At 52.3% G+C, this 18,154-nt stretch overlaps 9 protein-coding genes across 9 annotated transcripts; 6 read left to right on the top strand and 3 right to left on the bottom strand.

Annotated features, from left to right (window-relative positions):
- Positions 1-304: 304 nt before the first annotated feature.
- Positions 305-1,727, bottom strand: GGS25DRAFT_521769 (DUF1479-domain-containing protein; the record flags this gene model as incomplete). Its single annotated transcript, XM_049264111.1, has 2 exons — positions 305-550; positions 663-1,727. 2 exons carry the CDS (start codon positions 1,725-1,727, stop codon positions 305-307), a joined length of 1,311 nt encoding a protein of 436 aa, XP_049116740.1.
- A 677-nt stretch (positions 1,728-2,404) lies between these two features.
- On the top strand, positions 2,405-3,801 carry GGS25DRAFT_514345 (MFS general substrate transporter; the record flags this gene model as incomplete). Its single annotated transcript, XM_049262980.1, has 3 exons — positions 2,405-2,509; positions 2,567-3,657; positions 3,717-3,801. The coding sequence occupies 3 exons, from the start codon at positions 2,405-2,407 to the stop codon at positions 3,799-3,801; spliced, it is 1,281 nt and encodes a 426-aa protein (XP_049116741.1).
- A 597-nt stretch (positions 3,802-4,398) lies between these two features.
- Positions 4,399-5,699, bottom strand: GGS25DRAFT_490931 (uncharacterized protein). The gene is made up of 6 exons (XM_049261038.1): positions 5,650-5,699; positions 5,556-5,591; positions 4,957-5,435; positions 4,795-4,902; positions 4,657-4,737; positions 4,399-4,596 (listed from the first exon to the last, which is right to left on the bottom strand). The coding sequence occupies exons 2-6, from the start codon at positions 5,581-5,583 to the stop codon at positions 4,510-4,512; spliced, it is 783 nt and encodes a 260-aa protein (XP_049116742.1). The 5' UTR covers positions 5,584-5,591; positions 5,650-5,699; the 3' UTR covers positions 4,399-4,509.
- A 248-nt stretch (positions 5,700-5,947) lies between these two features.
- On the top strand, positions 5,948-9,545 carry GGS25DRAFT_514346 (cytochrome P450; the record flags this gene model as incomplete). The annotated part of the gene is made up of 8 exons (XM_049262981.1): positions 5,948-6,070; positions 6,190-7,342; positions 7,424-7,796; positions 8,424-8,425; positions 8,496-8,643; positions 8,713-9,173; positions 9,247-9,383; positions 9,480-9,545. The coding sequence occupies 8 exons, from the start codon at positions 5,948-5,950 to the stop codon at positions 9,543-9,545; spliced, it is 2,463 nt and encodes an 820-aa protein (XP_049116743.1).
- Positions 9,546-9,938: 393 nt separating this feature from the next.
- Positions 9,939-11,835, top strand: GGS25DRAFT_531673 (amidase signature domain-containing protein). The gene is made up of 2 exons (XM_049265512.1): positions 9,939-10,064; positions 10,125-11,835. The coding sequence occupies exons 1-2, from the start codon at positions 10,033-10,035 to the stop codon at positions 11,767-11,769; spliced, it is 1,677 nt and encodes a 558-aa protein (XP_049116744.1). The 5' UTR covers positions 9,939-10,032; the 3' UTR covers positions 11,770-11,835.
- On the bottom strand, positions 11,836-13,155 carry GGS25DRAFT_284322 (Alpha/Beta hydrolase protein). Its single transcript, XM_049257497.1, has one exon. It carries the CDS (start codon positions 12,910-12,912, stop codon positions 11,902-11,904), a length of 1,011 nt encoding a protein of 336 aa, XP_049116745.1. The 5' UTR covers positions 12,913-13,155; the 3' UTR covers positions 11,836-11,901.
- On the top strand, positions 13,156-14,139 carry GGS25DRAFT_284321 (YjgF-like protein). Its single transcript, XM_049257496.1, has one exon. The coding sequence runs from the start codon at positions 13,399-13,401 to the stop codon at positions 13,852-13,854; it is 456 nt and encodes a 151-aa protein (XP_049116746.1). The 5' UTR covers positions 13,156-13,398; the 3' UTR covers positions 13,855-14,139.
- On the top strand, positions 14,140-15,132 carry GGS25DRAFT_284320 (uncharacterized protein). Its single transcript, XM_049257495.1, has one exon. It carries the CDS (start codon positions 14,425-14,427, stop codon positions 14,869-14,871), a length of 447 nt encoding a protein of 148 aa, XP_049116747.1. The 5' UTR covers positions 14,140-14,424; the 3' UTR covers positions 14,872-15,132.
- Positions 15,133-15,207: 75 nt separating this feature from the next.
- On the top strand, positions 15,208-17,855 carry GGS25DRAFT_490940 (fungal-specific transcription factor domain-containing protein). The gene is made up of 6 exons (XM_049261039.1): positions 15,208-15,581; positions 15,642-16,479; positions 16,534-16,594; positions 16,653-16,791; positions 16,863-16,923; positions 16,995-17,855. The coding sequence occupies exons 1-6, from the start codon at positions 15,403-15,405 to the stop codon at positions 17,679-17,681; spliced, it is 1,965 nt and encodes a 654-aa protein (XP_049116748.1). The 5' UTR covers positions 15,208-15,402; the 3' UTR covers positions 17,682-17,855.
- Positions 17,856-18,154: the final 299 nt, after the last annotated feature.

Raw genomic sequence — 18,154 nt, forward strand, 5'->3', positions numbered from 1 at the left:
AGAGGGAAGTACATTGTTGTTGAGTTGAGCCCTCTGTGTGTGCATCGAATGTACCTAGTACTGGATTCAACAAGACATGATAAAGATAAAAGACTTCTATTTTGCCTGTGACGGCTGCTTTTCGTATAAGCGCCTAAAATTCACCTGGTAATAACACTAACATACCTAGGTGCCTAGGTAAAGATGATCGCTTATTGGGATCCTTATTTACCTTGACCCCTTAACCCTAGGCAAGTCGTTGCAAGCCTAGGTACCTACCTAACCTCAGTTACCTTCCTGTCTAACTGTCTGCCCATCCACAGGATCAAAGTAAATTGAACCCCAACACGGCCTTACCCTCGGCCGAAACACCATCAAACCCCTTATACCCTTTCAGAGCCCTCTCGTCGACATCCACATTCGGACTGTCTGGCGGTCCCTTGCCGAGAAGACCAGCTTGTAACTGGGTCTTGATATAAGCTTTGTTAATCGCTGTCGTAGGGCAGGCAGCCACGTAGACGACGCTGGCATCTTCCTTGCCGTTGTGCTCGGGGTCGACAGCATGGCACATCTAGAAAGGTGTCAATTAGTACTTGGTAAGCACAAGTATATTCTCCCTTTTCTCGATACTCGAATTCGCGCTACAGCCATAAAGAAAAAAGAAGGAAAGAAAAAAGACTTACATCCGTATGCCACCAGACCGTATCGCCCGGGTTCATCCGCGGGATATACGTGAGGCACTCCTGCAACCTAAGGTGCGGATGCGAGCTCGGACTCAACCTCTGGCTCTGATCCTTCATCGTCCCGGGAAACCAGCTGGACTCGGGGTCGAAAGTCCACTTGCTCGCATCCATAACATCCTCCCCGTCCGCCGGCGGCGAAAAGAAGGGCCGCAGCACCACGTACGCAATCACCGACGAGATATTCGGGTACAGCATCAGCGTCCCCGCAGCCGGCGCCGCGGGCGTCAGCGCCGTCCACCCCTGGAACGAGCGGAAGACAACAGAGTGCGCGTTCGCCTTGAACAAGAACTGGTCGGCCGTCTTGCGGATCCCCAGGTCAAACGCGTCGTGCTTCTCCGGGCTGCCGGAGAGAATGTGGCCGTACACCTTGCGGTACTGCGGGTCGGCCCAGCGACACAGGCTGCCGGCGTCGATGTGCGGCCCTAGCCCCAGAAACGCCTGCCCGGGCTCGCGGATGCGCGCCGCGTCCGTGTAGCTGAGCGGCTCGGGGCTCGTCTCGCGGGTCGCGTCGTGGAAGAGCGCGTTAAGCGTGCGCTGCAGCTGGATCTGGTCCGGGTGCGTGCGCACCGCGATCTGCGTCGGCGAGTTGAACAGCCGCAGCATCGCCGGCGACTCGATCGGCCACCCCGGCACCTTCCCCGGGTTCGCCGCCACAAGGGTCTTCATGTCCTGGAAAAGCGAGGTCGCTTCCGCTTCGGGGATCACGTTGCGGACTACGCAGCACCCGCGCGACTTGACCTGCGCGCGCTCGTCGTCTGAGAGGCCATGGGCGCGGATCGTGTCCATGTGGAAGGTGGGGATCGCGGCGGTGCCGAGCGTGGATAGGTCGTCGGTCACGGCTTTGAGGTCCTCGCACACTTTGAGCCAGCTCCGGCGCAGGGCGTCTTCGCCGTACTCAGCGATCACGTCGGCTTTCGCCTTGGCGAAGTCGGCGCCCCGCGTGCTTTCGTCGGGCTTCACGCCGAACTCCTTCCATGCGGGCCAGTTTTGGATAACACCGGGCATTTCTAGATATTGCAGATGGGAACAGGCTAGATGTGGTATGGTGGTAATAGCAGTAATCTGCGGTATCAGTTGGAATCTCTTATTTTAATCTCGGAAATATATTAACGAGAATATGAACGAGAAATACGAATTGTACGGAGAACGATAGATGGGCGACTGACTATCTTCACCTTGCTTAAAGCGTTCGTCAGCCCAGATGTTCCAGAAACTGGTTATAGCACACATCTTATGCACCAGATGCGGCCCTGGATACTGCATGGGGTTCCCCCGCCCGACTTATGTAGATGCTGTGGGGATCTTTGTCGGCCTAGCTACCCAGGGTAATTGTTGGAGTTGAGCTGATAGCGCCATGCTAGGTCCCCCCTCGTGTCGGAGGCCCCGACGTGATAACCTCGCGGGTAACTGTTACATCTACCTGGGGTAACAATGGAGACTTCTATCTTGCTCCGAGATAAACTATCATTGCTGGTTATCAGAAGACGCGTGGGATGCCTAGATATTTGGTCTAGGCGTCGTTATAATAATAAGGGGACTTTGGACCTCTTCTATAAGGGTTCCACTCATTCGAGTTTCCTTTTAGTATTGCTATTCCCAACTTACTTCGCAACGGGGTTTTGAAGAGTATTGGGCTATTTGTTACTTGTTTCTTACAAGGTAAACACCCAAAAGCCTTCAACATGTTCGGCATCAGTCGTCCGATGATGCTCGTCTGCCTGATCGCTGCGCTGAATTGCGCCAGCGTCGGGTATGACTCCAGCATGATGTCCTCGCTGAACATTTCAGTAAGTTCCTTCTCTACCTATTCTATTTCTTTTTGTTGCTTTACTGACTCCTTCAAGGAACAATTCAAGGCAAGGTTTGGCATCGTCGATGCCAACACCAAAGGGCTGCTCACCGCTGTGCAAAACCTCGGCGCCATTGTCGGCAGTCTTTTTGCCGGCCACATCGTGGACAGATTTGGACGTAAAGGGGGTATCCTCACGGCTTCCTGCATCGTCCTCATCGCCACCGTCCTCCATAGTACCGCGACAACCAAGGCGCAATTCTTCGTCGCGCGCATTGTTGTTGGTTTCGCGAAAGCCATTGATATCGCCTCCGTGCCTACCTACTTGGTGGAATTGGCACCGCCGAAGCGCCGTGGTTTTGTTGCTGGTTTATACTGGACTTGCTGGCTTCTGGGCGCCATTATCTCCTCTTCTGTCGGATACGGAGCGCGCCAGGCGGGTGGCGACTGGACTTGGCGCATCGTTTGCATCTGCATGGCGGCCCCGGCTCTAAGCTGCATTTTCTCGCTGTTCCTGGTCCCCGAGTCCCCGCGTTGGTTGATTTCCCGTGGTCGCGAGGGAGAGGCACTTGCAGTCCTTGCCCGATTCCACGGTAAGGGTGATGAGACGCACGAGCTAGTCGTCGCGGAGTTCCGAGAAATCAGAGAGACAATCGCGTTTGAGAAGGAAAACAGCTTTCCGACTCTCGGTGCTTGGTGGAAGGCTTTCTTGAGCGACAAGGCGAATATCCGCCGCGGCTTCATTCTCATTACGCTTGGCATGTTCGAGCAAACGGTTGGCAGCAACATTATCACATTTTATCTCGACGACGTCCTTGCCTTGGCCGGTATCACTTCCGATTCCAGCGAGTTCGCCATCAACCTTAGCCAGTACTGTGTAGCGTTTGTCATCGCACTTGTTGGTATCTGTTTGGTCGACAAGCTTGGCCGAATTCCCATGCTGGTTGGTGGTACGGTTTACAGTGCTGTTATTCTGGCTTGCATGGCCGGTCTTTCAGCAGCGGCAATTGGAAGCGTGTCTGGAAGGAATGCCATCATCGCCATGGTATACTTGTTCCAAATCGGATATGCTATCAGTTGGACGCCTCTTTCGTTCTCATACTGTGCTGAATTGTTGAATTTCACAATTCGCGCAAAGGGCATGGCGTAAGTGGAACTCGGGATCATTTTTATTGTGTGCTCACTTTAACTGACATTGCCCATAGGTTTTACACGATCTTCAATAATCTGGTTGGCTTCTTCTGCCAATACGTTATTCCTTTGGGTCTTAGTGGCCTTGGATGGCGGTAAGCTTTGATTCTCCCAACAAGCAATAAACCCCCCTTTTTACTAACTTGTGTTTGAATAGATTCTACATTATCGGTGTCGTCTGGAATATCTTCGTCGCTATAGTGATCTACTTCACGTGGATCGAGACTATGGGGTTGACCCTCGAGCAAATTGACAAACGCCTCCATGGAGTTCCTGTTGAGCAAATCGATGTCATCGACGCCTACGATGGTGGCAAGCCGATTACGGAGGGGGAGCTTGGTAAGCCAACTCACGAGGCGACTGCGAGTTTGGATGTGAAAACTTAGATAGCAAGGTCATATAGAATTCCGTAGACTTCAGTTTTATAGTACTTGTTTTACTGCTTGGAACTTACCTAGTACTTGCTTATCATCTATTTACTTCTCACCTGGCATCGCTCCAGCTAAGTTCCAGAGCCATCACTTTAGTTGTAGTGTGGGTTCGATGAGAAGTAAAGAACTTGCCTTACTTTCTACAACTTACCTTCTTTACATACTAGAATCCGAATTTATATAGGTGCCTGCCTATATTGGTATCATTCTTTTTGTTCCCCATTGTCCTAAATCATGACAGGAGGCTGTAGGGAAAGTATAGAAACCACCTAATTGCATTAACTGCGGTACACATGCTGCGCAAATAGATCACCTAGGCACCTATGCAATCAACTTCCCAAACAGACTGGTTAATTATTAGATAAAAGCATGCTATTCAAATAATAAAGCCAGAATCAATAACAACATTTACTCCAGTCGTACTGGAAGATTGCGCAAGTGTTAACACCTGTGCAGCCACATCCTGTTTCCGCGAATATTAGCACTGTTACTTTCCTCAGGGGTTTGTAAAGGGGCAACTTACCTCAAGCTGAACGAAACGCTGTAAGGCAGTCTTCTGTCGATGGGCTTCTTTCTGCTCATCGGTAAATCGCTCCGCCCATTCCTGCCCATGTTAGTTAGCAATGCATAAAGGTACAGGCAAATCATGAATCCAATTTACCGTCAGAAGCAATCCTGGTGATACTGTATTCACCCGAATCCGCGGCCCAACCATGCGTGCTAGCCCTTTAGCCATATGTATCTGCGCTGCTTTGGCGACGGAATATGCCTAGTAAATAATGAGTAATTAATCGCTGAAAAGGCTATATAGCGGTGGCCTTACAAGAGAGCTTCCGCTATTACTTACACCAGCGGTGGAAGCGGTGGTGATGAAAGATCCTGAGGACTCATCCAATGCTGGTCTCGCTGCGTGGAGCAACCAGAGATGCGACTTGACGTTCATAGCATACGCCCGATCCCAATCTTCGTCATTTACATTATCGTCCAGAGACGACATGTCTGTAAACCTCGTCCAACCCCCATTAGACATCACAACATCGAGTCTACCCATCGCTGATACTGTCTCCTCAACAAGCCGTTTAATATCGCTTTTCGCGCCCAAATCAGCTTGAATAGCTATGTAATTCTTTCCATCAGCATCGGTTGGATTTGTCGTTGCCGACAGCTCTTTTACCAACTCAGTTGCACGCTGTGAGTTGTGCGCATAATTGACGACAACCCGGTAGCCATTTTTCGCGAAAAGGCGTGACACGGCGGCGCCAAGTCCTGCTGAACCAGCCGTAACAAGAATAACGGGCCTCGCTGACATATTAGTAGAGTCTATGGTAGGCGATTAGGTAGGTACAGATGAAAGATCCTCCGAAGGAAGCATAAAACACAGATCTAGAGTATCTACTGTAAGGAGCACTAATCGTGACTCACTGGTGTGCGCTTTCGTAGGTGAATGCATCGTGATATCCACTTGTAGTTAGCTACTAGGTAGTTACATTACTGGTATGCAACAAGTCCTACATACAAATGTTACGTACGAGACCCGAGACCGAAGCTCGGCAATGCTGCTATCTATGGACGCTTAGCTTCAAGTTGGCGGAATGTCCGCCAGGAAGTGTTCGGACGCACCGAATCGAAAGCCGCAACCACACCACTACGGAGAACGGAAAACGAACGATGCAATTGCGCAAGAGATAGCGAACCAAGAAAGTCCCCACTTCTAGCTACGTTCATATAGCAACCACTTCAGCTTATTGAAGTCTTGGTTTGGGATCTATCGCTATCTTCTATCAACGCCCATCTTTAACACGGATAAGGTCATCATGTCATCTCAACCTGCGACGTCACTCGATTTCCTATGGCTGAAAGGCCTCAAGGACTCTCCTAATGCTGTGCCTACGCTGGCGGTCATGGGTGCCGCAATGGTGGTGTATTTCCTCTACCAGGTAAGAAGTCTGTCACATGTCACATGCCGAGAATATATGCAGTGATGTCACCTTGGCATCTGAAAAAAAAAACCCCATTTTCATTTTGCGCATTTCAAAATATTAGCTAACATGGGCAGGTTATGTTTGCCACGGATATTCCTCACATCAAAGGAATTCCTGAGATTCCCGGTGCAGTCCCTATCTTTGGTCATCTCCTGAAACTTGGCGAGGACCACGCCACAGTCTGCGAGAAATGGTGGCGGCAGTACAATCACTCTGTCTACCAGATCATGCTGGGTAACACCCGCGCCGTGGTGGTGAACTCCTTCGAGGACTGCAAGAAGATGCTCCTGGGAAACCAGAACGCAGTCATCGACAGGCCCAAGCTCTATACTTTCCATGGCGTCATAAGCAGCACCCAGGGCTACACCATCGGCTCCTCGCCGTGGGACGAGTCGTGCAAGAAGAAGCGCAAGGCCGCCGGAACCGCGCTCGGACGCCCGGCGCTGCGGAACTACCACCCCATGTTTGACCTGGAGAGCTACTGCATCCTGCGGGACATCAAGAAGGACAGCAAGAACGGCGAGATAGAGCTCGACATCCGGCCTTACATCCAGCGCTACGCCCTGAACACCACTCTTACTCTCTGCTACGGCATCCGCATGGACGAGGTGTACGACGACCTGCTGCGCGAGATCCTGCACGTCGGCTCCGCGATCTCGCTGCTGCGCTCGGCGTCGGAGAACTACCAGGACTACGTGCCGATGCTGCGGTACGTGCCGAACAACGAGAAGAACGCGCGCAGCAAGGAGCTGCGCGACCGCCGCGACACCTACCTGAACCTGCTGCTCGACAAGGTGCGCGTCATGATCAAGGAGGGCACCGACAAGCCGTGCATCTCCGCCGCCATCCTCAAGGACCAGGAGACGAAGCTCACCGGCGTCGAGGTCTCCTCCATCTGCCTCTCGTTGGTGTCTGGCGGCTTCGAGACCATCCCCGGCACGCTGACTTCCGCCATTGGCTCTCTCTCAACCCCGGAAGGTCAGATATGGCAGGACCGCGCGTACGAGGATATCAAGCGCCACTACCCAGATGTCCGCGATGCGTGGACGAGCAGTTTTGTCGAGGAGAAGATCCCGTACATCAACGCCATCATCAAGGAGGCCGGCCGCTACTACACCGTCAGCGCCATGAGCTTGCCGCGGAAGACTGTCACGGAGGTGAACTGGAATGGGGCCATTATCCCGGCCAAGACTATGATTCTGATTAACGCGCAGGCTGGCAATCACGGTAAGACACCTCCTTTTACGACTAATTTTACTAAAAAGCCTCGTCGCGTAGAAATGTGCGTACTAATTACTACCATTATAGACGTCGACCACTTCGGCCCCAACGCCTCCAAGTTCGACCCAGAGCGCTGGCTCAAGAGCCTCGACCCGCCGCAGGAGCGCGAGATGAGCGGGCTCGGACACCTGAGCTTCGGCACCGGCTCGCGCGCCTGCTCCGGCCAGTTCATCGCCTCCCGCCTGCTGTACGCCGCCCTCGTGCGCCTGCTCTCCAGCTACAAGCTCGTCGCCAGCGAGGAGGCCCCGCCCAACACGGATTATGTCGACTACAACGAGATCAAGACGGCGCTCGTCGCGATCCCGAGACACTTCAAGGTTAAGCTTATCCCGAGGGATTCGAGCGTTACGGAGGAGTGCTTGAGTTTGGCGGAGCTGAGGACGAAGGAACATTACAAGGAGTAGGGGGGAAAGGGAGGGTGCTTGCGATGGCTTTTGAAGGAGAATATACCTCGGAATGGGATTTTTGGATGCTTGATTGGTCATATAGGTACCTACGGTAGCATTAGGTGCCTCGGGAGTATGTAGTATGGAAGGTTCAAAGTTGTCTTTCGCATAGCTAAAAAATGGATGTCTAAGCGGGGAATTATCACGATGGGACTCACCTGAGTCAAAACTATTTAGCAGGCATTTAGGCAGCTAACTAGGTACAATAGCTGGTAAAAAAAAGAATTATAACTTGCAACTTTTCCACCTACCTAATGTCGGTAATCTTTTGCTTTGGGGCCTTTGGGGTATCCCATGTGGGTTGCCGCGCTACCGCGATAACGAGCCGACAGCGGATTGTTGGAGAGTCGGCTCGTCCGACAGGCAGACCATTAATAAGTATGGGATCAAGTCAACCAATGTAAAATACACAGCATAGCAGGCTATTTTGACGAAGAGAATACCCCGGCATTGAACACCTTAGATACCTAGTCACGCCTCGTCACCTGATCCAATACATCGAAATCGCGAAACATGGCTTCGCTTGATATCACACGGTTATTCGGGGTGAAGGGATATGTCGCAGTTGTTACCGGCGGTAGCAGTGGGCTTGGCTTCATGATTAGCAAGGCATGTATAACTACCACGTGCAATTTCTCCGTCGCGTTTTTCAGGGGTTCAGGGGACTCAAACTAACTATTACCAGGGGCTTGTATCCAATGGCGCAAAGGTATACCTAGTCGCTCTGCCGGCTGATCCGATAGACGAGCAGCTGGCTGAACTTCGTGAGCTGGGGAAATCTTCCGGCGGCGAGGTCGTGGGGTGAGTTTCCTTTTCTTTTCTCCTTTATCCAGCGGCGAAGAAGAAAGGACCCCGGACTTACTATCGCAGTATCACTTGCGATGTATCATCCAAGCAGTCGATATCAGAACTCGCGGCCAAGATCACTGCTCTAGAGCCGTGCATCGACCTACTGGTATCCAATGCCGGTATCCGGCGCGACCCCCCTATCAGCTGCGACGTGCAAGCCGCGCCCCTAGAAGAGCTGCAGGCGTCGATGTGGTCGTCTGAGCATTCGGACTGGGCTGCGACTTTCAGCGTGAACACCACCGCGCACTACTTCATGTCGGTGGCATTCCTGCCGCTGCTGGCGGCTGCGGCGGCGAAAGGAGGCAGAGATACGGGCCGTGGCTCGGTTGTCATAACGAGCTCGTGCGCGAGCATGCACAATGTGACGAATGTCGACTTGACCAGCTATGCGACGAGCAAGGCGGCTACGGATCACTTGGTCAAGTTGCTCGCGGCGAAGTTCAGTCGATTTTATGTCCGAGTCAACGGTATCAACCCGGGATGTAAGTGTTGATCTGCGCAAAACTACCTAGTGCCTAGATAAATGTTATACTAATTCGAGGGGTGTAAATATAGTCGTCCCAAGCAAGATGAACCCAGTTGGTGAAGAGGGAAACATATTTAGCAATTTGTTCGATAAGGTCCCGGCAAAGAGAGCCGGAGGAGAAGAGGATATCGCCAGCGTGGTCATTTACCTGGCGAGTCGCGCGGGGGTAAGTTCGCCTGGAATTTAGCACCTATGGGTCGCTAAATCCTGAACACCTGCTGAATACTGAATACTGGTAACTGAAGCTAACCTACAATCACAGGCATACGTGGACGGAGTTTCTGTATGTGTAGATGGTGGTCGCATATTATTAGCGAATGGGCAATAAATGGCTTAACTCTTCCCGTGAACTTTTCATGAATGATTAAATGGGCTATCCTAAGTTGATAATTTATTCATTGACGGGATCGATGACTTCTACATACGACTCATTTCAACTTGGAAAGTTTCTCTTTCTAAATCTGCATCTTCATTATAGGATACCTAGAAATCGCATAATTAGGTACATAGAAGGTACTTGATAGTTACTAAGTTCGAACTTCGAACTGATTCTCATAATGCTGTTCTCGTTAAATTCAAACGATGCTGTCGGCCTTTCCGACTCTTGGATCCAACTGCCCATTAGGGGGGATAGCATTTCAGGGGCACTTAGTTAGCAGCTAGGCACTACCCTAAGGATAGGTTACTGTATTGTAAATTGTAGTACCTAACACTTAACCTACCTCTAGCGACATCACATCCCTTGCCTGCCAATAATCGACAACATCTATCCGACAATTGATGGTGATATTTATACTAGTAAGAACTTGAGAAAGATGTCGATCATTTCTATTAGCGGGCAGAGTCAGTAAGTCACTCTTTACAACTATCTTAGGCAATTTCTTCTCATCATCTAATGCAACTGCAGGTCGGACATCACCAAGGACACTGTCCACCAACTAGCTGCAGACCTATCGGTGGAGATCACCGACGCAGCTGATGCAGATGACTACCTTATTCTCCTCAGGTCCCTAGAGACAGTTCTGCGGCACGTCAAGGATGCGCCGGATTACATCCATCCCCAGCTCGAGCCACAACCCGTGGTCGGGTCTCGAGAGTACTGGAAGCCCAGTGATGATAGTAACCCGATGAACGCGTGGAACTTCCAATGCAATTTGATCGCAGCGAACCCAACTTCTGCGTTGTTGAAGGACCGCAGCATAGTCATCAAGGATAACATCTCTGTCGGAGGTTTGCCCACCACATTAGGGACGTTTCCTGAAGTCTTATCGCGTAGCAATGCTCTTCCTATATCGCCAATTGACTCCTCGGTCGTCGGCCGTATCCTGTCAGCCGGCGGAGTCATAAAGGGCTCGTCAACGTGCGAAAACCATTGCGCATCCCCGCTCTCCTTCACGTCAGCCACGGGCCCTGTGCACCATCCCCTCCTCCACGGGTACACAAGCGGCGGGAGCAGCAGCGGTTCATGCGCCCTTGTCGCCGCGCACTCTTTAAAACGACAGGGACTGGATAAACAGTGGGGGGACTTGGTCGAACTCGGAATAGGCAGCGACCAAGCCGGCTCGGTGAGGATCCCGGCTTGCTACACGGGCATCTACGGGCTTAAGCCGACGTTCGGCCTGGTGCCGTACACGGGGGCAGCATCCATGTCGCCTATGATAGACCACTTGGGGCCCATTGCGCCATGCTTGGAAGACATCGCGGTCTTGTTGAAGGTGATGGCGGGGTACGACGGGCTTGATCCGCGGATGACTCCGGAGTCGCCTCTGGCGAGCCAGGTCAAAGACTACCCACAGATTCTAGCAGCCTTCAAATCCAAGATACAAAGCGCCGGCACCAAGCAACAGAAGCCCTTAAGAGTCGGGTTCCTCACCGAATCCTTCACCGTCGCCGGGCTGTCCCCCATCGTGCGCGACACCGTCCGCCGCGCCGCCACATCCTTCTCAGCAGCCGGCGCCGAGGTCGTCGAGGTTTCCATCCCCCTGCACTCCTCGGGCCCCATCATCTGGACCGCCTCCACGCGCCCCTCCATGTCCGACGCCCTCTGCCAGGGCAAAACCGGCGGCCACCTCTCCTACCTGCCGCCCCACCTGCAGCCGCAGTGGCCGCTAAGCCAGGCCGCGTTCAGCTTGCAGGCGGGCTCGAACCCGGCGCTCGTCAACATCATGCTGAGCGGGCAGTACGCCCACCGCGCCTTCGGCGCCGGGGTCGAGGGGAAGGCGCACCGCAAGGTGTTCGAGCTGCGCGCCGCGTACGACCGCGCGCTCGAGGACGTCGACGTGCTGGTCACGCCGTGCGCGCCGACGCTCGCGATGCCGCACCCGGATCCGAATGGGGCGATCCTGGAGAAGCTGGGGAGCTCGATCGGGGTCACGAGTAACACGTGTCCGTTCAATGTCACGGGACACCCGGCGCTGAGCGTGCCGTGCGGGGGGGCGCTGGTGGAGGGTGTGAGGCTCCCGATTGGCTTGCAGATTGTGGGGAGGCGGTGGGAGGATGAGATGGTGATGAAGGCTGCGGCGGTGTTTGAGGAGGGGAGAGGGAAGTTGTGAAGGGATAGGTAGGTAGGTAGGTAGCCCCTATCTTTATGAATTAAATGTGCCTAGGTCGACAATGAAGACTGTTGTATAAGAGAGATCATTATAATTGCTATGTGACTATATAGAACTCCTCTACCTATCTACCTAAGGCTCCTGCAAAAACTCCCTTATTTGACCATCCATCCACTCATTATCACCCCGACTACTCCCCGACCCCGCCAAGTGTCCCCAAACCGACGGGATAACCTTGCACCTCGCATCCGGCAGCGCGCTCGCCTCCCTCTCACTCGCGCTCCAGTGGAAGTACTGGTCCGTCTGGCACGGCATAAGCAGCACCGGGACCTTGATCGCCTTCAACGCCTCTTCCAGCGACCCCGCCTGTTCGGCATCTAGCCGCGAGATGTCCCCCCGCTGCCACATCCCCAGCATCACCAGCAGGTCCTCGGGGTCCCAGTCGCGGTAATTAACGTCTGTCACGGCCTTGTCCCAGTCGCTCAGCGTCTCAAACCCCAGGTCTCGGTAGCGCTCGTCCTCGAACCAGGCGACGCTCGTCAGCCACGCCGAGTACGCTTTGCCGAACCCGCGCAGCCCCTTCGGCGCCTCCAGCTTCCCGGCAGCCTCCCGGCGCTTGGAAGCCGCCGCGTCGTAGTCCGCCGAGTTCTCCAGCGCGGCCTTGGGGCCCTCGAGGAACTGGAAGTTGTGCCGGCTGGTCCGCGCCGCGGAGCACATGACGACGGCGCGCCGCACGAAGCCCGGCTGCTGCGCGAGCCAGTGGTACGTGCACTGCCCGCCCATCGAGAAGCCGAGCATCACGTCGACATGCTCAACGCCCAGCCCCTGCGTCAGCAGCAGGTGCTGCGCGCGCACGCAATCGCGATAATTGATCGTGGCGGGGAAGGCGCCGGCGGTGTTGGACGGGCTGGAGGACTCGCCGTTGCCGAAGAGCGCGATGACGATCACCCGGTAGGACTGCAGCGCGCCGGTGCCGATGAAGTTCAGAGTGGTGGAGATGCGCCCCCGGAAACAGGTCGGGATCACGGCGGTTTTGGCGCCGGAGGGGTTGAAGACTTGGTAGGCGAGGCGTGCGTGGGGGAGGGTGGTGCCGTCTTCGAAGGTGAAGTTGGGGAGGGGGAAGTACTCGATTGAGGAAGACATCTTGGAGTTTGAGGACCGAGCAAATTTGGATACTAGGTTTCTGGGTTTCTGGCAGAGCTGGAGCGCTCACGTGCGGTTGCGGTTGTCTTATCCGGTGCAATGCGATGCGATGCGGAGATTGATGGGATTGCGTATGCTTCTTTGGCTTGGGGAGTAGTGCTGTCGGGGGTTCCGATCGTGAAAATGCGATTATGTAAATTATAGTGAATGTCGCAACGGCAGATCCGAAATAAGAAACAACCATCTATCCAACATTGAGGGCCTCTAGCATTTTGAAGTTGATCTTTTCGTGTCTAGACTCACTCATAATCTTTCTGTTAAAATCTGCATAGTACGTGGTAGATTGTCTGTGGCCGTCATCAAAAACCAAACAGCTATTTTCGTGCGAAGACGCTTTGCTTGTCCCTGAAATATAGCACCTAAACATCGCCCCCCTTTCTCACTACTATCTACCCAAGTACCTCGGTACCTATTTACCAGCACACAATGTCTCCCAATGGTGAAGCTTTCCTCCTGGACCCCAACACACCCGCTGGGCCAACACGCTACGCGCACGCGCGCATCGCGCCAGCCTCATCTCACCGCACCATCTACATCTCGGGAATAGCCGCTGTGTCACCAGACGGCAAGCTCGAGGGGGCGCGGCAGAACGCGGATGGCACGTGGGAGCTGGACATCCGGGAGCAGACGGCGGCGGTGCTGAAGCGGATCGACGACATCATCCGCGGCGCGAGCCAGGGCAAGGGCGGCATCCACAACGTCATTGATGCTGTCGTCTACGTGCTGGACATGAAGTCGCACTACGCCGGCATGAACGAGGAGTGGAACAAGGTGTTCGCGGACCGGGCCAGCGCGCCGGCGAGGGCGACGGTCGGTGTTAGGGAGCTGCCGGATCCGCGGTTCATTGTCGAGATTAAGGCGATAGCGGTGGTCGAGTTTTGAGTAAGGGATGAACAATGGATGATTGGAAATAGGAACTTTGAGTATGTCAGACGCTTATGATACCTCTAGGTGCCTTGGTAGTAGGTAATCATTCATCCTGCTTCAAATCAATACCCAATGCCTCATTTTATGATGCCGTATGTGACCCTATCCCTTGCCCTTATTCCCCGATCTTGCGCTATATTTGGCATCGAAGTATCCTGGAAGTTTGGGGTCAATATTCATACGTCCTGTGCTGCCAGATATCCATAGGTGCCTATATATAGCCTAAAGGGTACCTAGGTAGCTAACCTACCTACATCCACTGTCGCGGAGCCGTTTGTTTACCGAGCCGTATGTAAGAGCCGTAGGAGCCCTCGGAATTGCGAGCCAACCTCCAACTACTTACCAACAGTCATGTACGGGATAGCGATTGCTTGTACTAAAACAGATATATAATTCACTTTCTCGTATTCCAACGCTCTCCCATCGTTGCATCCCATTTTCTGTTCACATCATTACAGTTCCAAGGTTAACAGTCAGTTACGAAAGAAACTCCTATTTAAAATTCCAATATTGGACAGCATCAAAATGTCTCTACGCGAACAAATGATCTCCACTGCAAGACAGTGGGTCAAAGCCCACAACGAAAAGGCAACGACTGGTGTGGAGGGCATCATCGTGCTCGCAGCTCCTGACTTTGTCGGCCGCTTGTTTCCGTCATCACTCAACACGCCACCCCGAGGTCGTGAAGACTATGCAAAATTCCAGTTGACGTCTTCCAGCGCGTTTGAGACGTACCACGCTGAAGAGACCGACATAGTAGTTGACGAGACTCAGCGCAAGGTCGTCTACTATCTCACCGCCAGGGGAACGACAAAGATTGCGGGGGATTACGAGAATGAATATGTTCACAAGTTGATACTTACGGACGATGGAAAGTTGGTGAGGCAATTTGATGCGTATTTGGATAGCCAGGTGATGGTAGAATTTATGAACAAAATACAGGCAGCAACAAGCGCAAAGGGGGAAGAGTAGAAAGGCGGAGTAGGGAGAAGAGAAGAGGGGAAGTATAAAGGATGCATGTCCCACCGTACTTGGAGACAAGATAGGCATTGGTAACTACCTAGGGTACCTACCTAAGGTTAGGTAGTTATCAATGATAGTTAGGTAAAAGATAGGAGAGAAAACAAATACCGAACAAATTCCAGGTTATTACCCCAAATTTACGAGGGTTTATCAGGGTTATTATGTCATACCCAGGCTATCAGCCAATCAAATCCATCCAAAGTCTAATCAGGTCTCCCTAATCGGGATCTTAACCTAGAAGTCTCCATCTCCAGGGCTCTCCCACCTGACTCAACCAGTGATAGCAACTGTGATAGCAACTGTGATAGCAACTGTGATAGTGCCCCCTTTAACCCCTCCACCTACTAGGTATCCAACTAACTCCAAATCAATCACTTTGATAACTTCCCGCAATCATCTTTCTATCTTGGTCACCTACCTAAGCACGTAATGTGATGCAGGTATGGCTACACTACTTGCTCTGCTGGAAACATCATTGCCATGGAGACTCCAGCAGATACCCCAGCGATTATTGCTGTAGCTAGAACTTCATGCCAGCGCTGTCATAAACGCAAGAAGAAATGTGATAGGGTATTGCCGCAGTGTGATAACTGTCGAAATGCCGATGTGCCCTGTAGCTTTCTTGACGACGACCAGCAAAGTGGTACATATCCAATTGCGTATGTAATTGACGCCCCTTGATCCTCAGACGAAGATTGTAGATTAATAAAAACATCTAGTTTCGTGCAAGGGCTAGAAGCCAAAGTACAAGAATTAGAAAAGCAGCTTGCATTGGCACTTGAAGCTGCGAGAAACCCTCCAGTCGTGTCAGAGCCGTCACTAGACACCATTCATCCAAATCTCGAAGGCTCAACACAGCAGGGGTCTGTCGATGACTCCCATGTGGGCGGGCTCTCGCCCTACTCCGTCCGTGGACAACCACTCTCGCCCAATGGACAGACCTCAGCCATATCCATGGACCAGGAGTTGAGAATCTTGTCTTTAGAGGCCGCAGCAGAACGGCATCTTGGTTCTTCTTCCGGGTTATCTTTCGCAAAGCTCACACAGACAATTCTCAAACGTCTCACACCAGATCGAGCCGATTTCGTTTTTGGCATCTCACAGGGCGACGATATCTTGGGACAGATAGATTGGGACTCCCCCCCAGACTTCTTCCATCCGCCTCTTCTCAACTTCCCCAACATCGCTGGCTTTGGGCCGACACTATTTGGGGATGTGTCCTTATCGAGTATTATCGAACCCTCAGGTTCGCTAGCAGATCTATGTCTGCCTACTAAAGCGAGAGCCGACCAATTGACGTCTTTCTATTTTGCGCATTCGCACACCTTGTATCCCATTCTCAATCAAAGTGATTTTATGGCTTTGCTAGACCGCATCTATGAGCAATCTTCGGATCCATCCACCCTGGACCCGATGTCCTGGTTTCGAGTTTGGATGGTTTTGGCCATCGGCTCTTCGTCGCGCTGTTCCGTCTCCATGGTCGAAGAATCGGAGGCCTTGTTGTACTATAACAAAGCGCTTGAATTTTTTGAACTCGCGTTCGATTATGGCGATATGGTACGCCCTCATTCCATCTCTCAGGAACAATATGTGTGCTAATGCTGCTTCTAGGTTGCGTTGGAAACCATCATGCTTCAGGTGTCCTTCTCTTTCTTTAATCAGCTTGGGCCAAGTAATTCAATCCCCTCCTTCAAGTGACTCGCGGGGAAATCATGTTAATAGTTCTTTAGACACTTGGTTCTTAGTTGGCACGGCAGCTCGGATGGCTATCGGTCTCGGCCTTCATAGTGCCTCTGCATATGAAAATCTTCCTTTCAACATCGCCAACATGAGAAAGCGGATTTTCTTCTCTATTTACATGATGGATCGGTTAGTTATCCTTCTGCCTCGAATAACTTTATACACACGAAGCCTTCTGACATTTCTGTTCCTCTATGAAGTGTGATATCTATAGCGCTTGGTCGCCCATTCGCATTACAGGACGATGATATAGAAATTGAGGTAAGATAACATGGCGGACTTCCACTAACTTTTTAATCCGCCTTTTTCCCACTGCTCACTTCCTTCGATAGCCTTTTGTCGATATTGATGACGAGCAGCTTGACAATCTCGGGACTCAAAGCCGAGACAGGCTAGAAACATCTATGATGGCCATTCCGCGGCACATTCTGGACCTTAGAAAAATCGCCAGCAAAATCAGCAGGCAGGTCTATGGAAACCCAGCAGCCATTCGGGAAAACACACCCCGCCGCGATGAGATTCTGCACTCTCTCCACAAAGAGCTGATTGACTGGCGGCGTAACATGCCGTTCCCGCTCCCCGACGTTCATCCCCGAGTGCCTCACCTGAGCAGCAACTGGTACGACTTCAACTACTACACACATCTAGCTATGCTGTACAGGCCCTCGCCGCTGTTCCCCCTCCTAGACCAAGTCATGGTCAAGAAGCTCGCCAACGCCGCCTCCATGTCCATCCGCCAGGCCTATACCATGCACCGCCAGAAACGGTTCGCCTACAATTGGCTGAACTTACTCTCACTGTTCACGTCCACCATCTCGTTGATATACGCCTCGACGGCCCAGCCCCAGGAGCTGGTCAGCTATTTGCAGCGGACGCAGGTCATCGATGACCTGGAGCTCGTGCTGCAGCTGTTCGATAAGCTGAACGGCAAGTTCTCGGGCGCGAAGAACATTCAGTGCATCATTGATCGCGTCCTAAGGAGGTACAAGGAGATGTGCAATATGATGAATGCGAAGTAGGGTCTAATATACGGTAGCTAAGGTTGTCTGGAGTTGGGTCTTGTCATGAAGGATGTTAGGCGTTGGTTGGTCTCTACATGGGATATAGGCGTTGAGTGAAGTTATCTTGTATTAGAATTATTTATTGTTCTATATTGCCCACAGGCACTATCTAATTACATATTGGAACTCGGCCTAATGTCTTGGTGTTTTTTGAAGCCATACACATCGTGCGCTCAACCATCTAAATGGCCCTCTGAGTCACATAGGCTACCTAGGTACCTTGCTGTTCCAGTATATCGAGTTAGGGTATGTTAAGGGTCTACCTGGGCTCTACCAAGGGGGGGCAGATAGAAAATTGACAGCTCACATGTGTACCTAGTATGTAGCTTCCATAGTTTCCAGGGGGGTTTAGAGATCCTCGTGACAAGGTATGAGTCTACCAACTCAGGGGTTAAGAAACGGTAACCTCACCGTTTCATTGAGTGCGTGCC

This window comes from Hypoxylon fragiforme (assembly GCF_022984875.1).
Source record: "Hypoxylon fragiforme strain CBS 206.31 chromosome Unknown GGS25scaffold_5, whole genome shotgun sequence".
Lineage (NCBI taxonomy): Eukaryota > Fungi > Ascomycota > Sordariomycetes > Xylariales > Hypoxylaceae > Hypoxylon > Hypoxylon fragiforme.